The sequence below is a fragment of the Gossypium hirsutum genome, chromosome D05 (assembly GCF_007990345.1).
Source record: "Gossypium hirsutum isolate 1008001.06 chromosome D05, Gossypium_hirsutum_v2.1, whole genome shotgun sequence".
Taxonomy (NCBI): Eukaryota; Viridiplantae; Streptophyta; class Magnoliopsida; order Malvales; family Malvaceae; genus Gossypium; species Gossypium hirsutum.
The window spans coordinates 16292164-16313978 of record NC_053441.1 but is presented as its reverse complement, the minus strand read 5'-3'; the positions used below and the strand labels follow the sequence as shown (position 1 = coordinate 16313978).

Below are 21815 nucleotides of genomic sequence, written 5' to 3'. Positions count from 1 at the left end.
TTATATTTTTAGTTCTAATCATAGATAGAAGATCTCATATTGGAATCAACTCACTACAGATCGCAGCATTTCCGGTTAGAAATATTAATGCTTTGTTTTTTTGGTCAGTTAATGCTTTTGTCGACTATATAATGAAAACAGCAAACGAGAGGAGAAGAGATGACATTGACAGACATAGATAGCCCTCCCCTAAAAGGACAACATATTAATCACTGGAACTAAAACCTTAGGGCAGTAATCATCCTATACTAACTATGGTTGTATTACTTAACCAGACCCCCCAAACAACCCAACCCATCATCAGAACATTCCTTGCCCACGAACCAAAACAAGAGGTAAAAGCAACTTGAAACATTTGCCTTTGAATGCCAACCATCTATAATAACCTATGTTTCTCATTTGTTAAAATGTAAGGAATCAAATAGAAAACAAAAGGCTAACAACTAAACTTAAGAAAAGGAAAAAAGAGTAGTTACACTCACTGTCAGTTCAGAGACTACAAAAAAGAAACTTGATGTGTAGCGTAGCATCATTGGACACTAACGCCTCATTCACTCAGAATCCATTTTTACGTCTGTAACATCGAGCTGCAATATCTCTGCTCTGCATCCTAGGATTGATCCAATACTGCAGAAGAGTATATTCATCAGATTTCAATGACGCTGCAGGTATAGATACATTATAGGAAAAAATGTTTGGACCCAAAGAAAAAGAACATATATAAAGAAAATGGTAAGAATAGTCATCTAGTAATACTTGGTGCTTCTCCATTATCGTCACTAACTGATAGTATAACGATATCATTTTTAGTTTAGTGTAGTACCTGGGTTGAGTGCGCCCAAAATCACCATGAACAAATTCCTTGATATAAGTTCCAGCCTGCATTCCAATTATATCAGTGTATCACATATTCCCCATCAAAAAACATCACACATTTACAGTGGAAATCCCCATCCTATGCTAGTGTCTTCCTGACCAATATGACCATCATTTATTTAGAAGTACTATTTACTATAACTCAGTAAATCATGGCTTGAAGAATACTTGTGGAGTACTCTAGCCAATATTAAATTTCATAAATGATCAATAGCAATCTACCAAGGTGCCACAGCCTATAATCCATACAACTCTACATGCGTACCGAGCACCTAGGCATGGTCCTCACAAAAACAAACCAAGAAGGGCAAAAACTATTAATTTCACCTATTTGAAGACCCTCCACACCCCCTCTAAACAAACTGGATATATCTGACCATGTTTCAAGTAAAGAAAATCATTACCTGAGTGCAGAGATGCAAAAGAAAATATTGGGAGCTTTCAGCAATCCTCTCAATCTTCATCCTATACAGGATTTAGGTATGAAATAGAAACATGGTTAGACCTTTTGAATTTAAAAAATATATCTGGCAAATAAAGATGTGTAATGGACAGATGCCAACCAATATATAATTTTCTTGCGTTCTAATGGACTCCTACGATGAAGCACCCGTATTGGGGTCTTTTGCAGAATTTGCTGCGCAAAGACAACAGAAAGTTCTCACTAAATAGAGGGTGCTATATTATTTTACCTGGTAGATATTCAATGAAAAATAAAAATAAAGCTCAAAGAACAGCTAACCATGTCATTAAGCAATGATATGGAGCACACATCTTCATCCTCAAGTGGACGAGAAATCCACACTAATGCACAATATTGCTTCTGCATGAAAGAGGATATTGTAAAGATAGAATTGCCAGGTCTAGTTTTACTGAAACTTGATATTTTAGTCCTAATGATAAAAGGATTAGCTACAATAAACAATTATGAAAGCCAAAACCACCTGCTTCTCGGCTTCTCCTTCACGCATCAGTGTCCAACCTTGACTGCCTACTACTTGAAGATTTTTAACTCCAACCTACGAGAATGCGTTATGTGCAACTAAGTCTTAAAATCTAAATCATTTGATACACAAATGTATATGACAACGTATTAGAACTCACTAGTTTATTCTCCAAGCCATTTATCTTTGATTCAATTTCCTTAACAGTCTCTTCGGATGGAACTTGGCGTGCATTTTGTATCTCAAGCAGAAAAGGCCTGCCTGAACCCAACATTCGGACCTGCAATAGGTTCCATAGATAAGCACAATACTCACTGATTTTTTGTGGGGGACAAAAATGTATCAAGTTTAAGCAAGCAATCAACAAAAACTAGAACTTCATCACATCAATATCTTCTCTTCCAGCAGCATGAAACTTGTAATTATCACCCCGACACATAGGAAGGATGTTGCTACCTATTATCTCCTAAAGAAGAAACAAACAAATTTGTTCAGTTTCAGGTATTATTACATAGATAAAGTAACCTCATTAGGACAATAAAGAGAAACAAAGCACTGTCTAATACCTCAACAGAAGCTTCTCCCATCCTTTCCTCATCAATTATCCAGCGTGTTTGGCTCACATTTCTTGAGTACTGCAATAAATGGAGAACACCATATATTGGAAATCAGAACAAAATACAAGGCTTGTTCAAGGTCTCAATAATTCCAAGGATAGTATCTTTTTTAATCTCAACAATTGCCATCGTGCAATCTCATAAGTCAAACTCATAATGCTTGAATATGGATGCAAAATATGTTCTAATGTATTAACTTACCTTCAGATATCTACCACATAGGTAAATATGCGTCCTGTAGCAAAGGTATACCAAGTGGCAAGGTTCACTAACCTGAAAAGGCAAAGACCAAACTAAGTGCTAAGAAACATCAAGATAAACAACAGTATTGAATTTCAAGACCTAGACTAGTAAAAGGTTTTGCAAGCAAGGAAATTGCAGTCAGAAAATATTACAGAACACAACCTTATCTATGGGCACTTTCAAAGAAGATCTTCCAGTGACAGCAATTGTTTCATTAGTAGGATAATCGGAACAATCTTTGTTGGCAACTACTGACTCATCATTTACATTTTGCAACCCATTCTCAGTGCCTGTATCACCAGTGAAATCAGAGTGAATGTTATTGCTTCTAGATGCAACCGAGTCCCCAGTATATGTTTCAAAGGATCTAAAATACCTATTTTTCGCCTTTTGAATCCCTGATTCCTTTCAACAGAATTTCCAAATGCCATTTTATGAGTGTAAGCCAAACGGATCCGAAAAGAGCTTGCACTAGCTTTAGTATCCTGCAAAACTTTAATTCAATTCAGTATTAATACACCATACTGAATAACGGACAGTATACAATCAACATGGCCACAAAACAAATTTTATTAAAAGGGATTCCAACCAGCAATATTTCGGAACATTGAATCAATTACAAGCAAATTATACTTACCAATAACGTTTCAAGGGGTTTTGTTATAGCAAATTTCAGAACATCCTTAACAGAGACGCATTTGGAAAGTAACCTTTCTTGAAGCCATGGCTCTGATTCATATCTCTTCTTCATACCTGACCTACAAATTTTGGGGGGAGATGCTATGTATTAATGGGCAAACGATAAACCCTAACATAAAACCCACCAAAAAGAGCAAAAGAATAAAACAGGCTTACAACAAAGAGGATTCATTTTCTAAGATAAATTGTGGTATGGAAACTTCTAGAGAAAATCCATCAATTTGATGGCCTTCTTTCTTAACCAACTCCGCAATGACTAAAGCCATGTCATTTGGACTCTCCATTTTCACCAACGTTTCTTTGTCATCGCGGTAAATTAACTGTAAGACACCCAAGCAAACGCTGCAGAATTGAAAATCGCATTCTGATTTAAAACCAGTCACTTCTTCAAGAACTGAACAGAGCATCGATTGTGAAAACGATGAATGGCAATAAATATGGTCCTCGGTACCCAATATCCGTAGAACGCATCTAGAACACACCTAAAACAAACACACGGATACATAAAAGAGGCCGTACTTGATTGATTTTCATTTAGTTTATCAAATGCAATAGTAAAAACGGTTTCGATAAAGTAATTTGACGATGAAAAATGCAAAAAGAACGCACCCCGATAGACAAAAGGTCCTTGACGACATGATAAGGCAATGACCGAACGGCGTCATTTAGAAGCCGCGACGGCATCTCCGCCTCGCAAGAACCGGCGTGGCTGTCCACTGCAGCCAAGCTACTAAGTTGCGCCACCTCCATGGCGTCGCTAACCTGCGCAGACTCGACCTCGTTGGACATTTTTCGAACAGCTGGTGCTTAGAAAAGGGAGGTTTAACTGTTGAAGTGTGTTTTACTTTAGATGGCGGGGCGGCATGACTAGCCGAGTTTTTAGTTTATATGAGTTTTATTAAAACAAGCGGCCTTTCTTTGACATTGAGGCTTGAAACAAAATCACGTAATAATAACAAGGCCGATAACCATCAAATCTATGGACCAATCGACCTCCATAGTCCAAACTCGCTCAACGACCCATTTCTAGGAAAGCTTAAGACAGAAACATAGACAAGGCCCATTCCTTATGTCGGGTATAAAGTACAAACCTCTCTATTGTCTTCCATTTTTAGATTTTCGAATGATTTATATCAATCATTGCCCTCGTTCAGCTTCTATGCAAATTGATCATCAAAATTCAATATATAACAGATTTACTTGACCCTTTATATGGGGTTCATTATTGACTGCAATCTCTTTACTGCTAATCTTTGAAAAGCTCGCATGGTTGATCCTTCTCCTTCGGCGGCTCTCAGCTTAATATATAACTGTCTTTTTAATGTAATTTGTATAGGCAACATATGTTTCTTTGTAGGCAGAGATGTAGCTGTCTATGCCTTGGGCGTCGGAGCATGTGGACGCAACGCCATTGATACCGATGAACTTTTAAATATGTTTACCGTGAAAATCGAGAGCAGTTTACCATGAAATTGTAGAGTACAGATGATGTTCCCATCATGCTACTTAATTGCCAAATATGAATCAATTACAAGCAAATTTTATTTATCATGAATTTTGATACTTTGTTAATCATAAAACGTAGGGACATAAAATTTGTCTTCTACTAAAATCCAATTATATGAAAATCTCAGTATAAACCTGTTTTGTACTGTAATTAACAATTGTTGTTCTTTTTGCAGATACATGATAAAGGTTTGTACTTTGTATTCGTTATCTGAAACGATGGCAAGTAAAAATAAAAATTGAGGTGGTACCATAAAAGTAAACAGATTGATTATTGATTACTTTGCTTCCTTATTTTGTTAATCCTAAATGACGTTTTTCATTTCCTTGAAGTACTAAGTTAAAGCAGAAATTCTTGAAATTGAAATCAGAAGTTATTAGAAACAATGTGGTATGAAGTAAATAGGTGAATCCTCTTTGACATGATAATCTGATTCTAACACTGTCATGGTGGCAGTTGATAATCTAGAAATGATTATTCAGTGTCTCTTTCTGCGCGGTACAGATGGCTTCTCAGATCCTTCTCCAGCCATTTTTGAAGTCCAACTAACCTGTGGTTAGTGCTGCACCACTCAACTGCATGTCTGCATGAAGGCTAATAATCATTAATTCTTAGTTGTTCCGGCCTTCAACTTGAGGCTATCAGCTATGAAGCCCTAAGCCAAATAATGTAGTGCTTTCTTCTTGATTGTCCCATGTTGATAGATCACCGCTGCCAATTTTGCAGGGATTTGCAGCTCGAGCGATTATCAAATGCATTTGCAGGGGAGATCCAAGCATGATCACAACCATGCCTGGTCTATTCCTTTTGGACGTGTGATACTAAGATGTGGCTCCAAGGCATAAGGTACTAATCTTTCTTCTGTGATACACTATTTAACAGGAAGCCAATGCTACACCTTAAGTGTTACATTCATATCAACAGAGAACTGATAATTGGTACCATAATTTGCAAGGTCATATATCAAAAGGCAAAATATAGAAAATCAAGCTGTGCTGTCAGGCTATAACCTCCATAGTTTAGCTGCTTGACTATAAATGAACTAAATTCAGATAAACAGATTTTGGGCTACAGTAACAAGTCCTAACTTCATGAAAAGGGATGCTAAAGACTCGGAAATCTGATAATCGGGTATCCACACAAACGGTTGTAGAACCACGAGGAAAATCGGATAATACATGCTATGGAAAATTTAGCATTGAAAAATCGCTAGTTTTAGATTTTTAATGGAGTGAAGATTGCTTCCATTTTCAGTAAAAACTGAAACAAGCCACCAAAACTTCAGTTCTAGAATCCAACCATACTGCAGTGAAAAACAATCAAAATCAACAAGCAAATGCCAAAGACAGTAATCCGTTACAACAAATGAATGTGCCGTTGACTATCGTCATTTTCACATTCTATCTTCTCTCTTCCTTGGCGCACATGTGATGATTTCATCAACTCTGAGAATCATTTCAGCAGCCTCAGTTGCAGATAGCAATACGGCTTGCTTGACTTTGAAGGCTTCAGAGATTCCTAGCTCTGCCATATCTCCTACCTGTTAAAAAGGTTGAAACATATCACCCATCACAGCAAGGAACGAACACTATAAGTATTCCATTTTGTTTGGTTGTATTGAATCTCTATACAATCATTGCCTGTCTTGCATACCAAATAGGCCTAAACAATATCAGTGTTTCAATCTATAACATTAGGATGAATACTCCCAAGAAACTGAATCTCTTGGTAAGGTATTCATGAACAGTGAAATTAGTCTGTAATGATGTTCAGCAGCCATATCTAAGCTGGTGTACTTATCTAGGAATAATATCCTTAGAGGATTGAACATGAAATTACCGACTGGACACAAAATAATTTGCAGCTGGTTTCAAACAAATTACAAACGATAAAGAAATTTTATCCTATTCTACTTTTTAAAATAATTCAATTTCAGCACTTACAGATCCAGAGATGACATCAATCCCTGCATTGCATCCCTCCTTGTGGTGCTCTGCACGAAGCTTAGCTACTAAGTCTGCACTGTCTAGACCAGCATTGTCAGCAATAATTGTTGGGATGGCCACAAGCGCACGCGAGAAAGCTTCAATAGCATGAGACTTCTTCCCCGGAGTCTTCCGTGCCAATTCATCCACTTCCTTTGCCATTACCATCTCAGGCCATCCACCCCCAAGCAATACCCTAGTATCATTGACTGTCTGAGACAGCACACACAAGGCATCATGCAGAGACCTTTCAGCTTCATCCAGCACATGATGGCTGCCACAAATAGTTGCATGTTATGGAAAATGCAAATATATTAAAAGAGAACTAGAGGAGATACTGCAATACTATACCTTGCCCCTCTCAACACAATAGTACAAGCCTGACCCATTTCAACACCAGAAAAGTGGATCAACTTGTCCTCACCAATCATAATTTCTTCAATAAGCTTGCAATGTCCAAGCTTAACAGACTCTGGGTTGTCAAAGGTTGAAGCAATTTCACCACCTGTTACCAAAGCCAGACGTTCTATCCCATCAAAATCAGCATGCTCAATAGCAAGTATGCCTGCATCTGCAAAGAGTTCTTCGGGGAAATTGTAAATCAACTGCCTGTTAACGAAGCAGTTAATCCCATGTCCTAAGATCTTTTTCACTTTCTCTCTCATCTTTTCCTTTTCAGCCCCTTCAATCTCAGCAACCTTAGACATTGAGTCAACGCGAACACGTGCACCATATATCTTCACTTTATCTGTATCCATTGCAGTATTTGCCACCAAAATCTTTGCGTTCTCTATTCGTTTTGGTTGTCCGAGACCTATTTTCTTGTCAAGAATGAATCTGAAAGCATAGAATTCATGATTAAATCAACAAAATAGAGATTCCTAAGTAAAGCTTTAAACTATTCAAAGACAGAATAAGAAACAATGTAGCAAAGCCTGCAACAAAATGAAGCTGTTGGTGTCCTTAGTCACAACATATTCTATACAATGACAAGTGTCATAAAATCGGATCAAAACTTTAGCAGAATAAAGACATACTAGGGACCCAGCACATCCCACCAAAAACTATCATAATAAATATTGAAGGGGATAGGAAATACAAAAGAACTCACCCTTCATCTAAAAAGGAATCCTTCAAAGATCCTCCAGGCTTCTTGATAATTTGGATGGCCTCTAAATTTGTGCTCCCCTGGAGTTACAAATAACATGCCATAAAAACTCAGAAAAAATAAATATGGGAGAAGAAATTCGATTAAAGTAATAAACATGGGAAAGGGGAATCCCTTGCACAAACCCGCCTCTAGTTGTGCAAAAAATTCAACTGAAGTGGTAAAATGTTAAATGCAGAAAAATTGTCACCTTTAACCTCATAACAGCATCCACAGCTAGTTGTGCAAAATGCTCCTTATCCTGAGAGAGAATTTTGGAGCTCAAAGTGGTCATTGCAATTTTCATCAAGTCTGACTTGAATTTCTCTGCAATATTCAGAAATACCGCATGCATGAGAAAAAAGACATTCCAGTGACAAGGACAACTCCCTTAATGATTTCAAGTCAAACACATTAAAGAACTAAGTTCAACGAGGAACAAACAAACCTAAAACATTTGACATGATACAAAGCATAGAGGTCTCATACAATAAACAAATAAAATAAATGTGATCATTCATCATATCCAACAATCTTAACCTGCATTCTCTTTGTTATCCACAACCCTCTGCAACAAAGCATTACGAGCACATTCGGCTGCCATTCTATAACCTACAAAAGAAGCATATATTGTTATAAACTCTGAACCAGAACTCAGTTTGTGATTGGCACACCGACAAAATGAAAGAAAATAAAACCAAACATAGTCTAGATACAAATGCAATTGCACTGCTATTTTTCTACAAATAAGATACAAAATGTGATAATGAAAGGTTGAGCACTATCAGAAGCAAGGACAGAGATATAAAAATTTAACAGTTCCTTTTTTTATTCTGATCAGATCCCCCCCCCCCCCCGCGGCAGCAGCTTCATACCTTTGAAATAATACAACAAACAAGCCACAAAAATACATGCAACATTTAGTGGAAAGAAAAACACGCAAGAGCGAGTGGCATCATAAAAGAATAATAATCGTTGTGTCTCAAGAGGCGTCATAAAAGAAAAACAATAGGAAGCAATGTACTAAATGAGGCCAAAAAGAACCTGATATTATTGTCATAGGGTGAATCTTGGCTGCCACTAGCTTTTCTGCCTCCCTTAAAAGCTCCCCAGCCAAAACCACAACAGAGGTTGTCCCGTCTCCAACTTCATCATCTTGAACTTTGGAGATGTCTGGATATTGTATCAATGGTCATTATCTAAAAATATAACAGCTATCTTGTGCAACAAAAAATTCAAACTTGTGCAAGATTGTTAATACGTCGACAAAAAAGCAACTATGTTAATCATAGGGTAGTAAAGAAAAAAACAATTTATAGGTACCAATCAAAACTTTTGCCGCTGGGTTGTCAATGTGCAGGGACTTTAAGATGGTAGCTCCATCATTTGTAACAGTGACTTCATTTCCCCTGCCAGTTGACTGTAAAATTTTATCCTGCCACATAATTTCACCAACAATAAAGTCACGATTTAAAGTAGAGGAGAAAAACAAATGTTAAGTATTCTTTTAATTTGTATAGACAATGTGGAAAATTTACCATTCCCTTTGGCCCAAGGGTTGTCTTAACCAAGTCAGTAATTGCAATTGCCCCAACAAATGATGCCTGAAGATAAAAAAGAACAAATATATCTTACATTACCGAAAATAACATACCCAGAATAACAACAATGCAATAAAAGTATAACCACAGAATTCCAAACAATTAGGGTTTTTTTCCCTTCTTTAAAACAGAATATCAGCATTTTATATTTTTATTCTAGTTATAATGACTTACCATTCTGGCACGCTCCCCCTTCTCTTCACTAGCATCATCTTTAAGAATTTTCTCAATCTATCACATTTACCAAGCAAAGCATACGCAAAATAAAACTTCAAAGACTGGGAAAAAGAAGTGCGAAAAACAAATCTAACTGAACACAAGTACTATTGGGCAAATAACGCACCGCCATGGAAAATAACTAGGACGAGAGTAGCTCTGAGTCTTAGTGCAGAGAAAAAAGACCTGAAGCAATTAAAAGGAAGTAACTTTAATCAACAACAAACATGAAATACATCTGCAAGAACTAATCTAAAATGCCACATAATGAACCCTAATTTTGTATAAAATGAACCGGTAAAGGTTGTCTTAGACATTTTCACTTCATTTCCCTCATTTCACTTAGAAACTGACCGAAAGAACTTTTAAAAGAAAGAATCGTAACATGGCTGCAAAAATTGAAGGTGAAAGAAAAAAAAAAACAAAACAGTTGTAGTCGTAGTAGTAACCAGAAACCCTAGAAATGGTTGAACTGACTAGGGTATCACCTGATCGTATGCGCGATGCTTGGGAAAATCGGAGATTCGGATCCCGCTGAGAACACAAAACAGAAGCAGGGCTAGTGTTTTCTGGCCTTGGGGCTTTGCTGTGCGCTATAAGCTCGCAAGGGTTTTGGACTTTTTTGGTGAAATTCTAATATTGGTCCCTCTATTATCATACAATTGGGAATTTAACTCATGTACTTTAATTAGACATAATTTAATCCTCCTAATTTTATAAAATTATTAATTAACCCAACTTGTTAATTTTGATTATATTCCCATTAAATATCTGATATGGAATGTTTTCTAAAACATCCTTAAGCATTTGGGTTAACATATAAACTTTTTACTAGATTATAATTTTCTTAAAAACACTTTTAAGCATTTGATTAACAACTTGACATATAAATATTTTTATTTAAAATTACGTCAACATTTTAATATAATTAATTAACAATATTAAAATTTTAAACTAACTAATGTTATAAAAATAGAAGAAATAAATTATATTAAAATACAAAATTTATGCTCATTTTCCAGAAAAAGGAATTTTATATTCATTTATTAAATCAACAAGTTCAAATAAAAGTATGCTCAGTTTTTTCTTTTTGGAAAAATGGAGCAATAATTTACATCACACACTGGCTGGCCATCGCATCGTCATCAGCTAATAAAATATGCTCAGTTAGTTTATGTTCAAAAACACTCATTTATTATCCGTTATGAGCTTGTCTTATCTAAGATTAATTTACCGCAATTTTTATTTTTGATTTTCGGCTCATCCTCAAGTGTTAGTCTCACCTTCGCCAATCTGTTTGCACAAAAGTTCACATCCCTTTCAACATGTCTTATTTAAATCGACAGGATTTGTTGTAATTCCGAGAGGCTGGTCATTCGTAGGCGAAACACTTCTGCAAATAATTTTAATTAAAAGGGCATTACTATTCTCAAGTCTCAACCTCAAGTTTTCTATAGTCATTCTGCTAAGCTAGCTACAGACCTTCAAATATACCATGAGCTTCAACCTAGAAAATAGAAGTTTCCCCTAGTTTCCGAGCAAAGCCAGCCATTCATTCGCTTTTTGCATTTCACAGCAAGTCACCAACAGCTGTAATTTTCAGTCCAGTTGCTATCGACACATTCGAATTAAGCTTAATCCAATTATCTTTAAGGTCGTTCAAGTAGAAGTATATTCAGGAATTGCATTGTTTCTCTCCTTGATTTGGCTATGATAAATACTCTATTGCTCATGTATGGTCAACTAAGCTTTATCCCCACACCAAACGCAATGATCATTAGCAACCATTCCCCATCAAACTATCTCCATGTTTGTTAGAAGACGATCATTAAGGATTAGCGAAAGAAAATGATGAAGATATTGGGGTGTGGGGTACTTCCAAACCATGTTCTAAATCATATTTTAGTCTTGTTGTCGCTTCCTTGCACTAAAAATAGAATGTATGTATTTTTGAATTCTATCTTTCCAATAAAGATAGAAAGTAATTTTGGTATCATAAATAAATTTTGTCATCGTAAATGTCACATATAAACCAACACTCTTCAAGTAGTTTAAGATATATCCATCAACATTCGCGAATTTTAAATTATGTTGAGCATGAACAACTCGATATTCCCATTAATCAAAATATCACCAAAGAAGTCTTTAATTTTGAGTTGAAATTTTTATCATATTGATTTCATAGTTTGCTACATGTTCTTGAAATCTCAAAACAATTTTTTTGAGTGGAGAATTTAAGAAAATAGAAAAAGTCAACTCCCATACATGTTGATTTCTTCGAATTAAATAAGTTGATTGGATGAATAAACAAATAAATTTTTTAATCAAACATCTCACCCTCGAAATCAACTCTCATGAGAGTTGAGATTTTGTTGACTGTACTTTATAGACACTTCCTCAATAAAAAAACATATGTACTTCTAACAATATATTGAATTTAACACAGTATTGCTAAAAAAACATATTATGAAAAGTAATTTTTACAAAACAGATAGTAATAAGTAATAAAAAATTAATAATGACGACATATACATATATCAATATACTTTAAGAAAAATTATATTCAATGATTTTTAAAATAAAAGTTCAGCTTTCCCCTGCTAATTTAAACATGTTATCTTTTTACATGTCAAAACTATTTTATACTATCGTGTTTTCGCATTAAAAAAATCTTTAATTATAATTCATATTTGGGTTAATTTAAAAAGGGTTTAATTTGATAGTAATAAATTATAAGTGCAGCAAATTTGGGTGATTTGGTGACAAAGACAAAGATAGCTGTACTAAGCTTGCAATTGCAACCATCACCGTATATCCCTTAATGTAAAGATCGATTCACACAAATAACAAGAAATAGATATCTATGACCTCCAACAATGCATTGGGAATACAAATGTATAGTAAGAAAGAATGCGACCTCGAGTTGAGGTCTAGTAATTTTAAACTCGTAACCAACAATCGTGTTGTTTCACTGTTCATAAGTTTATACGCTAAAACTCTGCTGTCCAATCATTCATCCTTGTAACCAGCTTTGACTATCCAACTACGGATCATTTATTGTATGGGTGGCTTTAAAGGGGACGGGTTCTTCTGCCGCTTGCTCTGCCGCAGAGTAGTGCGTTCTTGGGGATCGGGTATTCATCCCTTAGTGAAGTTGACGTTGTGAAGACACGCAAATAAAACTGTTGTCCCAGGTACTGTCTCGCCCAATACTCGGACCTTAAGTTCCACATTCCAACATTGTCAAGCGCCACATAAATGGCAGTCCATGACTTGGGGTACACCTGCATTCACGTTGCATACCCAATATTCATCAATCTTTGCTCTTCACATAAATGATGGAAAGATCAAAGATGTTAGAGCTTTACCTGAGTGGTACACCGTGAAACGGCATCACGGAGGTTGTATCCGTTCCGACTAGCAGCCGTCCATTGCCCTCCGTCCATACTACATTTCACAAAAAAAAAAAAGGCTGAGAAATCAACGAATAATCAGCACAAATTCGAAGCAGACATCTTAAAAATGATGTTTTGCTTACCCAACAACGAAGAAAGAGTAGCCGTCGAGATGCCAGCTCTGGACAATATCCTCATCATTCTGAAACACAATCTCAATGAAAGACCTATAGTCCGAATTCATAACCGAAGTGTCAAGGTATATCCCTCCACCAGTAGGGTTATCTGATATGCTTCCAATACGATAAACTCCATCGATTTTGAAAAAGTCTGCAAGTTTCAAAGGAGTGTCTGCTGGAACAAAGGAAACACTGTTAACTGCATATCTTTGCTTGCCATTGACTTGGCCGGCAGAATTGGCAAGCCTGATGGTTCTGGTCGTATTAATGAGACCATAGTGATACGACCCCTGTGGGTTAGGCCTTGGTCCACTTGCTGTAAGGTTAGTCCTGAAACAGAAACATGTCAATAATGTGACTAGAACAGATGCACACAATGACGTGCTGTATATGTTGATTGGTAGATAAAAAGCACCTGATAGAGCGGGCTTGGTTCAAAGACCAGTCAACTTGGATGGTGGGACCACCAGGAGGAGGGCCGGAGACGGGACCGGCTGAGTTGCTATAGCGTAGAGTTGCTGTTGAGGTGAGAACCGGGTTGGTAAAGCGAGAGGAGACCACAATGTAATAGTCTTGAGCAGACTGATCGGCTGTAAATAAAACGGACATTGATTGGCCAAGGTGAAGGTCTATTGAGGAGTAGGTAGTTTGGAGAGTGTGGGTTCCCTCCACTTCAACCAACTTCAACTTGTGGTTTTGGATGCGGAAATTGAGAGAACTTTGCAATCCAACATTTGATATCCTAAGCCTGTAGGTTTTCCCTGCATGATGACCAGCATTGTTTATTTATGTTCAGAATACTTGAATAATGACCGAAGCAACATTGAAGGAAATTAAGACCGACGAAAATTACCTTGTTCGACGTTGAAGGAAGCACCGCCAGGTCCACGGCCGTTGATAAGGATTCCATCAGGGAAAGGTAGCTTCCTACCACTATCCAGTTGAGCTCTCAAATCCTGCACCAAACACAATTTCTAATTAGCCACAAGCCGGATTACTACTGTATCAGACATTCAGACCTCAATAAAACTAAAATCTAATGCAAATACAAGAATCATTAATTAATTAAAGCCCACCACCAACAGAGCTTAGAAATCTTTCTTGGCATGCGCTGGCCCAGATGAAACAACATGTGGGCAGTGCAGCGGGAATGCAAATACCTAATTTGCTTTGGGCCCTAAGTTGAGCACATCCCATGAAAGTACCATATGCTAATGCGTTTCAATAATTTGAGATTCGCGAGTGATTGATGCTTAATATGAAAAGCAACAATTTCTCTGAAAATATTTAAAATTCGCTGCCTTCCGTTAAATTATGATTTCCATCCCTTTATTAATGTTTAATTTTAATTTTAGATTAATTGATTGAGTTGATATGGATATTATTGTCAATGTAGAAAGACGTAGGTTCAAATGTGCTAATACGTATTATTCTTTTATTTATGAGTTAGGAGAATTATGATCAATTTTAAGTATTATGTAAAAAAATTGATATTATCTAAATTTATAATGAGATTTTAAACTAAATTTTTTAGGTATAGTATGATAGTGGGATAGAAATACAAAATCATAATTAAAACTCTTAAAATTAAATTCAGCAGGATATGATATGAGAGAGAAAAAGCCTGTCAACGTATCCAGCTGTGAAATGGCACAGAAACCATCACACCGAATATAATATGCTTCGTTTATCCAACTCCGTTGCCAAACCCATTTAAAATCCCCAGACACGAAGTGTTCCCCAGTCCCACCACGTTAAGTTTTCGTAGACCCCGATGCCCATATCCCCGGCCAGTTATGAATATCATGCATGCATTATTCCATTTCAAAGCCTCCTAAAAGCAAGTAAATATAAATAAACCAAGGCTTTGTAAAAAGAAGAAATTATTACCGTGTGATTGGCCTTGTACCAATCTCCAATAAGGACAGTGTAATCTCCAGCAGGATCTGGGAAGGGAACCGGGATGCGTGGTCGGCTAAGGATCCTAATCCCTCCAAAACCACCAGCAGCCTTGTGGAACCCAAGAGAGGGGAAGTAATAGAAGCTTCCTATTTGATCCTTCACCTGCAGAATGTATGTGAAGTTCTTTCCTGGAGGGATAGGGCATGTTGTTCCGTATACACCATCTTCATATGAATTCCTCCTGTTTTGGACTCCATTCCTACATATTTATCATCTCCATGTAAGTTACTAAAGGTAAATAAGTCACATAGCTTGGGATAGTTTTGGATTGAATCAAAATAGTCTAACCTTTATTTCATTTTAAAATTTGAATTTATTTTAAGTTTAAATTATTTTGAGTTTCGTCTTTCATGATTATTTGTGTGACTTTTTTTAAATTGAATCATTTTTTTGTTCCAATGATAAATTTTAAGTTGATTAAATTTAAGTTATTGATTGTTATTAAAATCAATTTGTAAAATTCAAGCCAAATTGATACAACTACGTACATTACGACAATGGAGTTGCAAGTTCATAAACGAATCATCTACTAGTTTATCAGAATTTTGACAAAACAAATTAGCATCAATATTTAACAAAATATAGACGTGATAATTGATAAAGCTAACAATTAAGACCACCTTTGGTTCTGGGTCCATATATCTATCCAAAAGAATTCCTAATCCACTTGCTCTATCTGTTAGGGGTGGTAGACAGCTAATTAGAAGGTGGACCACTTGGATCACGGATGATAATTAGTGGGTAAATGTTGTCTCTCCCAATCAAGGACATGTCGCTTTCTACCTCTAATTACAGCAAAGGAAAGAATCCGCTTACTTGTAAACTGATACTAACAACGAAAAAGGTAATTATGTGCTCCACTATATACCACGATAAACGGCGGACGCTTGATTTGAGTGGCAAACTGCCAGTTCCGTGGATAATGTATTTTTGCAGAAAATAGTTAAGAAATGCAATGATATTATGCTGATTTAAACGCAGATCAGCCATGTCAGCAATTGCATATATATATGTATGTTTTCCCTAGCGTTCACGTTTAATAAAGCAGAAAAAAGAAGCAAAATGAATGAGTCCTTCCGACCAGACATTGTTCAATAGCAAGTCTAAAGTGTGAGTGACCGATTAAGGCGGATGGTTGTCGGAAGAAAGCGTATAGATTACAAATATGTGCATCGTACGTCAGTGGGATAAGTCGATAATGATGGGTTAGATTCGTCTTTTTCAAAAGAAGGGCACGTAAAAAGCTGAGCGCAAAATGTTGGTGGTGAGAACATAGGTAGGGATGATTGGATCTTACCAGGAAAGGAGGAAAGGCTCGTTTAAGCTGTTAAAGACGTTGATAATGAGGTTGTCATTGGTAACAGAGTGGATATCAGGGCCTGGGAATTGCCCATTGATGAGAATACCCTGGAAAACAATTCGTCAGCATCGATCATTTTTCATGTATATAGAGATAGATCCACAAACATAATCAAATCAAAACGAAAAATGTATACTATCGAAAACTCACCGTTTGACGAACGCCGAGTGGGAAAATGTCACCATAAGTGACATTCCAGTTGAAGAATCTGTAGGGATCTTCAGCTCCGGCAATGACAAAAAGAGAAACAGTGGCACAAATCAATGCCACGGCCGAATGAAGCGGCATTTTTTTTGCAAGGAAACGAGATATTCCCTTTACTGTAGAGTGAACGTGAGACTTTAACAGAAAGGGGTAGGGAGTGAATGACGATTTGGTTGAATAGGGAGGGATATGACACAATATTTATGTGAGGAAGATGGAATGGGCTTGAACTGTAAAACTAAATAATCCCTTAAAAGGGAATGAAAGAGCGAAAATGAAGTGTCGGTGATGGGGTCCTTTCCATTAGCTGACTAATTTCTAGTGTGAGTGTACGTGCTTGTCTGCCACATGGGGTTAGGTTCGTTGTTTATGTAGCTGCAAAAAATGGGAAATGTGGAAGAATATTTTATTGGTGGTGGCCAAGACCTAGAGTGGTGCTTTTGTTTTGTTTCGAAATAGGGATTGCATGTGAAGTGTGAAGCTGTTAAACATGCAAAGGCAAAGGGCAAGGGCAAGGGCAAGGGCCCCTCCCTCTTAAGATGTCACTTTACTTTTCCACTTCTTTTAATTTACTGCTTGTTTTTGTTCCAATCCAACAACTTCGTTGCTTTGCTTCAGCTTAAATGTGCATTCGAAAAGAAACAAGACGTATTGGCAAGAGCTAGAGATGGACTGCTACAAAAGTACAAATCTTCATCTTGGCAGAGCTGCTAGTAATTTGTTGCGGAAAGGATCGATTCGAGAACTCCGATATGACTACAAGTAAATTGACCGGAACGAAAAATAAAGTGAACACAAGGATTTACGTGGTTCGGCTTTAATGCCTACGTCCACGGGCAGAGGCGAAAAAGAAATTTCACTATAACAAGATGAAGATTACAAGTGTTTTACACTCAAGACACAACCCGAGAACCTCACAACTCTCAACCCCTATAGAAAACCCGAAAGCTAAAATCCTAGCTTTCAAAGAACAAGCTTTGCTCTCTCTTGGTTTGGGATGATGAATATGGCTAATGAACCTCTCTATTTATAAGAGAGTTCAAGGACATAATTGTCCAAAACTTTGGCAAAGATTTGTGGTTGAAAATGGACACCAACAACCATCCACTAATCCACTACCACCAACAACCCACTACCAACAACAACAATCCACTACCAATTTTAAGCCATTTCTTAACAAATCTCCACCTTGGCTTGAAATTTACCAAGCTGAACATCATAGTGAATTCCTCGAACTGGATCACCTCTTCCAAACGCCTCTCTGGCGCTAATCAATCCCGAATACCTATCAAGTCCAAGCAATGCTTGAACTTATATGCAGGGATCACCTTAGTTAACATATCTGCAGGATTCTTCTCGGTAGCAACCTTGCTGATAACAATGTCACCTTGCGTAACATGTTCCCGAACAAAATGATATCTGACATCAATGTGTTTGGTCCGTTCATGAAACATCTGATTTTTAGTCAGATGTATGGCACTCTGGCTATCGCAAAATACAACAGTGAAATCCTGTTGTAAACCCAAACTGCTTACTAGACCTTTCATCCACAATGCTTCTTTCACTGCTTCTGCTAACGCCATATATTCCGCCTCAGTCGTAGATAAGGCTACGGTAGACTGTAACACAGCTTTCCAACTAATGGCTCCTCCAGAATAAGTGAAAACATAACCCGTCAGAGATCTTCTTTTGTCCAGATCTCCAGCATAATCAGAGTCCACATAGCCCGTGACACTGCTAGTGCAGTCACTCTGATCATATACCAAGCATAAATCTGCAGAACCTCTCAAGTACCTGAGAATCCATTTCACGGCCTGCCAGTGTTCCTTGCCAGGACAACTCATGTATCTGCTGACCACACTAACTGCATGTGAAATGTCTGGACGAGTGCAAACCATTGCATACATCACGCTTCCAACTGCACTCGAGTATGGAATGTGAGACATTTGCTGCTTTTCTTCATCAGATTGTGGTGACAACTCTGCAGAGAGTTTGAAATGTGGTGCCAACGGAGTACTCACAGTTTTCGCTTTATCCATGCCGAAGCGTTGAAGAACCTTTTCAATGTAGTTCTTCTGCGACACACGAAGCTTGCCCGCCTTGCGATCTCTGTGAATATCCATGCCCAAAATTTTCTTGGCAGCACCCAGATCCTTCATCTCGAACTCACCACTCAACTGCGACTTTAACTTGTTGATTTCCGACATGTTTTTGGAAGCAATTAACATGTCATCAACATACAGCAACAAATAAATGTGCGAACCATCTGAGAGCTTCCGATGATAGACACAAGCATCATAGTCACATCTTGTGTAACCATGCTGAATCATGAAGCTATCAAACCGCTTGTACCACTGCCTTGGGGATTGTTTCAATCCATATAAAGACTTCTTTAATAGACAGACATGGTCTTCTTTACCAGGAACTGTAAAACCCTCTGGTTGACGCATGTAGATTGTTTCCTCGAGCTCACCATGCAAGAACGCCGTTTTTACGTCAAGCTGCTCAAGTTCTAGATCAGACTTGGCCACCATGGCAAGTAATACACGAATGGAAGAATGCTTTACGACTGGGGAGAAAACTTCATTGTAGTCAATCCCCTCTTTCTGAGTGAAGCCTTTAGCAACCAATCGTGCCTTGAATCTAGTTGCTTCAACCCCTAGGATGCCTTCCTTTTTCTTGAAGACCCATTTGCAACCAACTATCTTCTGGTTACTTGGCGGCTTAACCAACTCCCAAGTATGGTTCTTGTGAAGAGATTCTATCTCCTCACTCATAGCAATTGCCCACTGTGCCGACTCATCACACGTGACAGCCTCATTATAACTGGAAGGTTCTATACCAATGGACTCCGCCACACTGAGCGCGAAAGACACCAGATTAGCGTAACGCGGATTTGGTTTGATTTGTCTCTTCGTTCTTCCAGTGGCAATGCTATATGGTTTTTCTTGAGGTGACTCATCTTCATCGGAATCTTGCACCTCAACTTGATCATCCTGGACTGAAGTACCTTCCGTAGGAATTGGAGCGTCCACCTGACACTCCACCTGCTTCTCAACACCGTGATCTCCCATTCTATCTGACTCCTCCTTTTCCCGGGAATTTGTGGTGGATCGAAGCATGGATGACTCATCAAAAGTCACATCTCTGCTGATGATGAACTTGGACGAAACCGGATCAGGACACCACAACCTGTATCCTTTCACCCCTTGGCCGTATCCAAGAAATATGCATTTCTTCGCCCTCGGTTTGAGTTTTCCCTCATTTACATGAGCATACGCAGGGCAGCCAAACACTCTTAAACCAGAGTAATCAGCAGGAGAACCAGACCATACTTCCTCAGGAGTCTTCAGCTCAATAGCTGTTGATGGAGATCTGTTAACCAAATAACAAGCAGTATTAACAGCTTCAGCCCAAAATTCTTCACCGAGCCCAGCATTTGATCGCATGCAACGAGCTCGCTCCAAGAGAGTTCTATTCATGCGTTCTGCAACTCCATTTTGTTGTGGTGTTCGACGAACAGTGCGGTGTCTCACTATTCCTTCATTTTTGCAGAACTCATTGAATTCACCTGAGCAAAACTCCAAGCCATTATCCGTCCGGAATCGCTTGATCTTCTTTCCTGTTTGATTTTCGATCAAAGCTTTAAATTGCTTGAAGTTGATGAGAACCTCATACTTGCTCTTCAGAAAATACACCCAAACCTTTCTCGAGTAATCATCGATAAAGGTAAGCAGATATCTGTAACCACCTTTAGAAATTGTCGGAGAAGGCCCCCAAAGGTCAGAATGGAAGTAATCCACTGTGCCTTTTGTCTTGTGAATCCCAGTGCTGAACTTTACCCGAGTCTGCTTACCGAAGACGCAGTGCTCACAGAAATTCAACTTTCCTGTACACTGCCCAGACAATAATCCTCGTTTGCTTAGCACCGATAAGCCTCTCTCGCTCATATGCCCGAGCCGCATATGCCATAACTTCGTGGTGTCAGAATCTAGATCATCTGATGATGACACTCCCGCAACACCTGTAACCGAGGAACCATCGAGGAAGTAAAGGCCCCGCTCCAAATTACCACGTATCACAGTCAAAGCACCCGAGAATACCTTGAGAACTCCACCTTCAGCAGAGTACCGAAAGCCTTTCTTGTCCAACGTACTCAAAGAGATCAAATTTTTCTTCATTTCTGGAATGTGCCGAACATCAGTTAGAGTTCTAACAATACCGTCAAACATCTTTATACGAACTGTGCCAATCCCCATGACTTGACATGCGTGGTCATTTCCCATTAGTACTGAACCAGAATGCTTCTCGTATGTTGAGAATGCATCTTTCGAAGTACTTATATGAAATGTAGCTCCCGTATCAAGAATCCATCTCCCACCAGCGTAAGAGTCGGATACTGCAAGAACGATCTCGGCATCACTTGAAGAATCTGCATCAGCTACATTCGCACGATCATTTTGTTGCTCCTGTGATTCTGATTTCTCCTTCCTTTTCGGACAATCTACCTTCATGTGCCCGTACTTCTTACAGTAGTAGCACTGTATTCTCTTCTTGGACTGCGATCTAGGATGGCTTTTACTTGAACTTCCACCCTTTGCCTTGGATCTTCCTCGAGCAACCAAGCCTTCGCCTTCATTGTTTTCGACCACCTTACCAGTGATTTTCTTCCTCAACTCACTGGAACTTAAGGCATTTTTCACCTCCTCTAGAGTCAGGTCATCACGACCGTACATCATTGTATCAACAAAATTCTCATACGAGGGAGGCAAAGAACACAAAACAATTATTGCTTGGTCCTCATCATCGATTTTGTTATCGATATTATTCAAATCCATGATAATGGAATTGAATTTATCCAGGTGCTGGGAAACAGGTGT

At 38.0% G+C, this 21815-nt stretch overlaps 3 protein-coding genes across 4 annotated transcripts; all 3 read right to left on the bottom strand.

Annotated features, from left to right (window-relative positions):
* Positions 1–354: 354 nt before the first annotated feature.
* Positions 355–4297, bottom strand: LOC107905638 (tRNA pseudouridine synthase Pus10). 2 transcript variants are annotated; one of them, XM_016832331.2, is made up of 15 exons: positions 3989–4297; positions 3536–3861; positions 3318–3438; positions 3057–3165; positions 2843–2970; positions 2639–2710; positions 2387–2455; positions 2206–2286; positions 1981–2100; positions 1821–1895; positions 1619–1699; positions 1440–1513; positions 1281–1341; positions 824–879; positions 355–627 (listed from the first exon to the last, which is right to left on the bottom strand). In XM_016832331.2, exons 1-15 carry the CDS (start codon positions 4166–4168, stop codon positions 552–554), a joined length of 1629 nt encoding a protein of 542 aa, XP_016687820.1. In that variant the 5' UTR covers positions 4169–4297; the 3' UTR covers positions 355–551. The 2 variants fall into 2 exon arrangements, with proteins under 2 accessions (XP_016687820.1, XP_016687821.1); XM_016832332.2 differs by having other exon boundaries at positions 3536–3850; positions 3989–4233.
* A 1787-nt stretch (positions 4298–6084) lies between these two features.
* On the bottom strand, positions 6085–10459 carry LOC107905639 (T-complex protein 1 subunit beta). Its single transcript, XM_041094023.1, has 12 exons — positions 10324–10459; positions 9963–10021; positions 9794–9850; positions 9557–9622; positions 9342–9453; positions 9063–9191; positions 8559–8630; positions 8230–8345; positions 7983–8059; positions 7223–7708; positions 6830–7145; positions 6085–6426 (listed from the first exon to the last, which is right to left on the bottom strand). The coding sequence occupies exons 2-12, from the start codon at positions 9966–9968 to the stop codon at positions 6280–6282; spliced, it is 1584 nt and encodes a 527-aa protein (XP_040949957.1). The 5' UTR covers positions 9969–10021; positions 10324–10459; the 3' UTR covers positions 6085–6279.
* A 2220-nt stretch (positions 10460–12679) lies between these two features.
* LOC107905640 (L-ascorbate oxidase homolog) lies at positions 12680–17684 on the bottom strand. The gene is made up of 8 exons (XM_041094022.1): positions 16882–17684; positions 16669–16778; positions 15300–15570; positions 14263–14365; positions 13825–14170; positions 13374–13739; positions 13204–13282; positions 12680–13119 (listed from the first exon to the last, which is right to left on the bottom strand). The coding sequence occupies exons 1-8, from the start codon at positions 17017–17019 to the stop codon at positions 12907–12909; spliced, it is 1626 nt and encodes a 541-aa protein (XP_040949956.1). The 5' UTR covers positions 17020–17684; the 3' UTR covers positions 12680–12906.
* Between the last annotated feature and the right edge of the window lie 4131 nt (positions 17685–21815).

Bases quoted from the DNA above. Each gene is read 5' to 3' on its own strand.
- LOC107905640 (XM_041094022.1), bottom strand. From the start codon at position 17,019: ATGCCGCTTCATTCGGCCGTGGCATTGATTTGTGCCACTGTTTCTCTT. The intron at 14,366-15,299 runs GTAATAATTTCT...TGTTTGGTGCAG, and splicing joins GGTACAAGGCCAATCACACG to GATTTGAGAGCTCAACTGGA. The intron at 13,120-13,203 runs GTAAAGCTCTAA...ACGTGAATGCAG, and splicing joins TTTCACGGTGTACCACTCAG to GTGTACCCCAAGTCATGGAC.
- LOC107905638 (XM_016832331.2), bottom strand. From the start codon at position 4,168: ATGTCCAACGAGGTCGAGTCTGCGCAGGTTAGCGACGCCATGGAGGTG. The intron at 2,456-2,638 runs GTAAGTTAATAC...CATTTATTGCAG, and splicing joins TATGTGGTAGATATCTGAAG to TACTCAAGAAATGTGAGCCA. The intron at 1,514-1,618 runs GTTAGCTGTTCT...GTCTTTGCGCAG, and splicing joins TATCATTGCTTAATGACATG to CAAATTCTGCAAAAGACCCC.
- LOC107905639 (XM_041094023.1), bottom strand. The intron at 8,060-8,229 runs GTGACAATTTTT...TTGTAACTCCAG, and splicing joins ATGCTGTTATGAGGTTAAAG to GGGAGCACAAATTTAGAGGC. The intron at 7,146-7,222 runs GTATAGTATTGC...TATTTGTGGCAG, and splicing joins ATTGTGTTGAGAGGGGCAAG to CCATCATGTGCTGGATGAAG.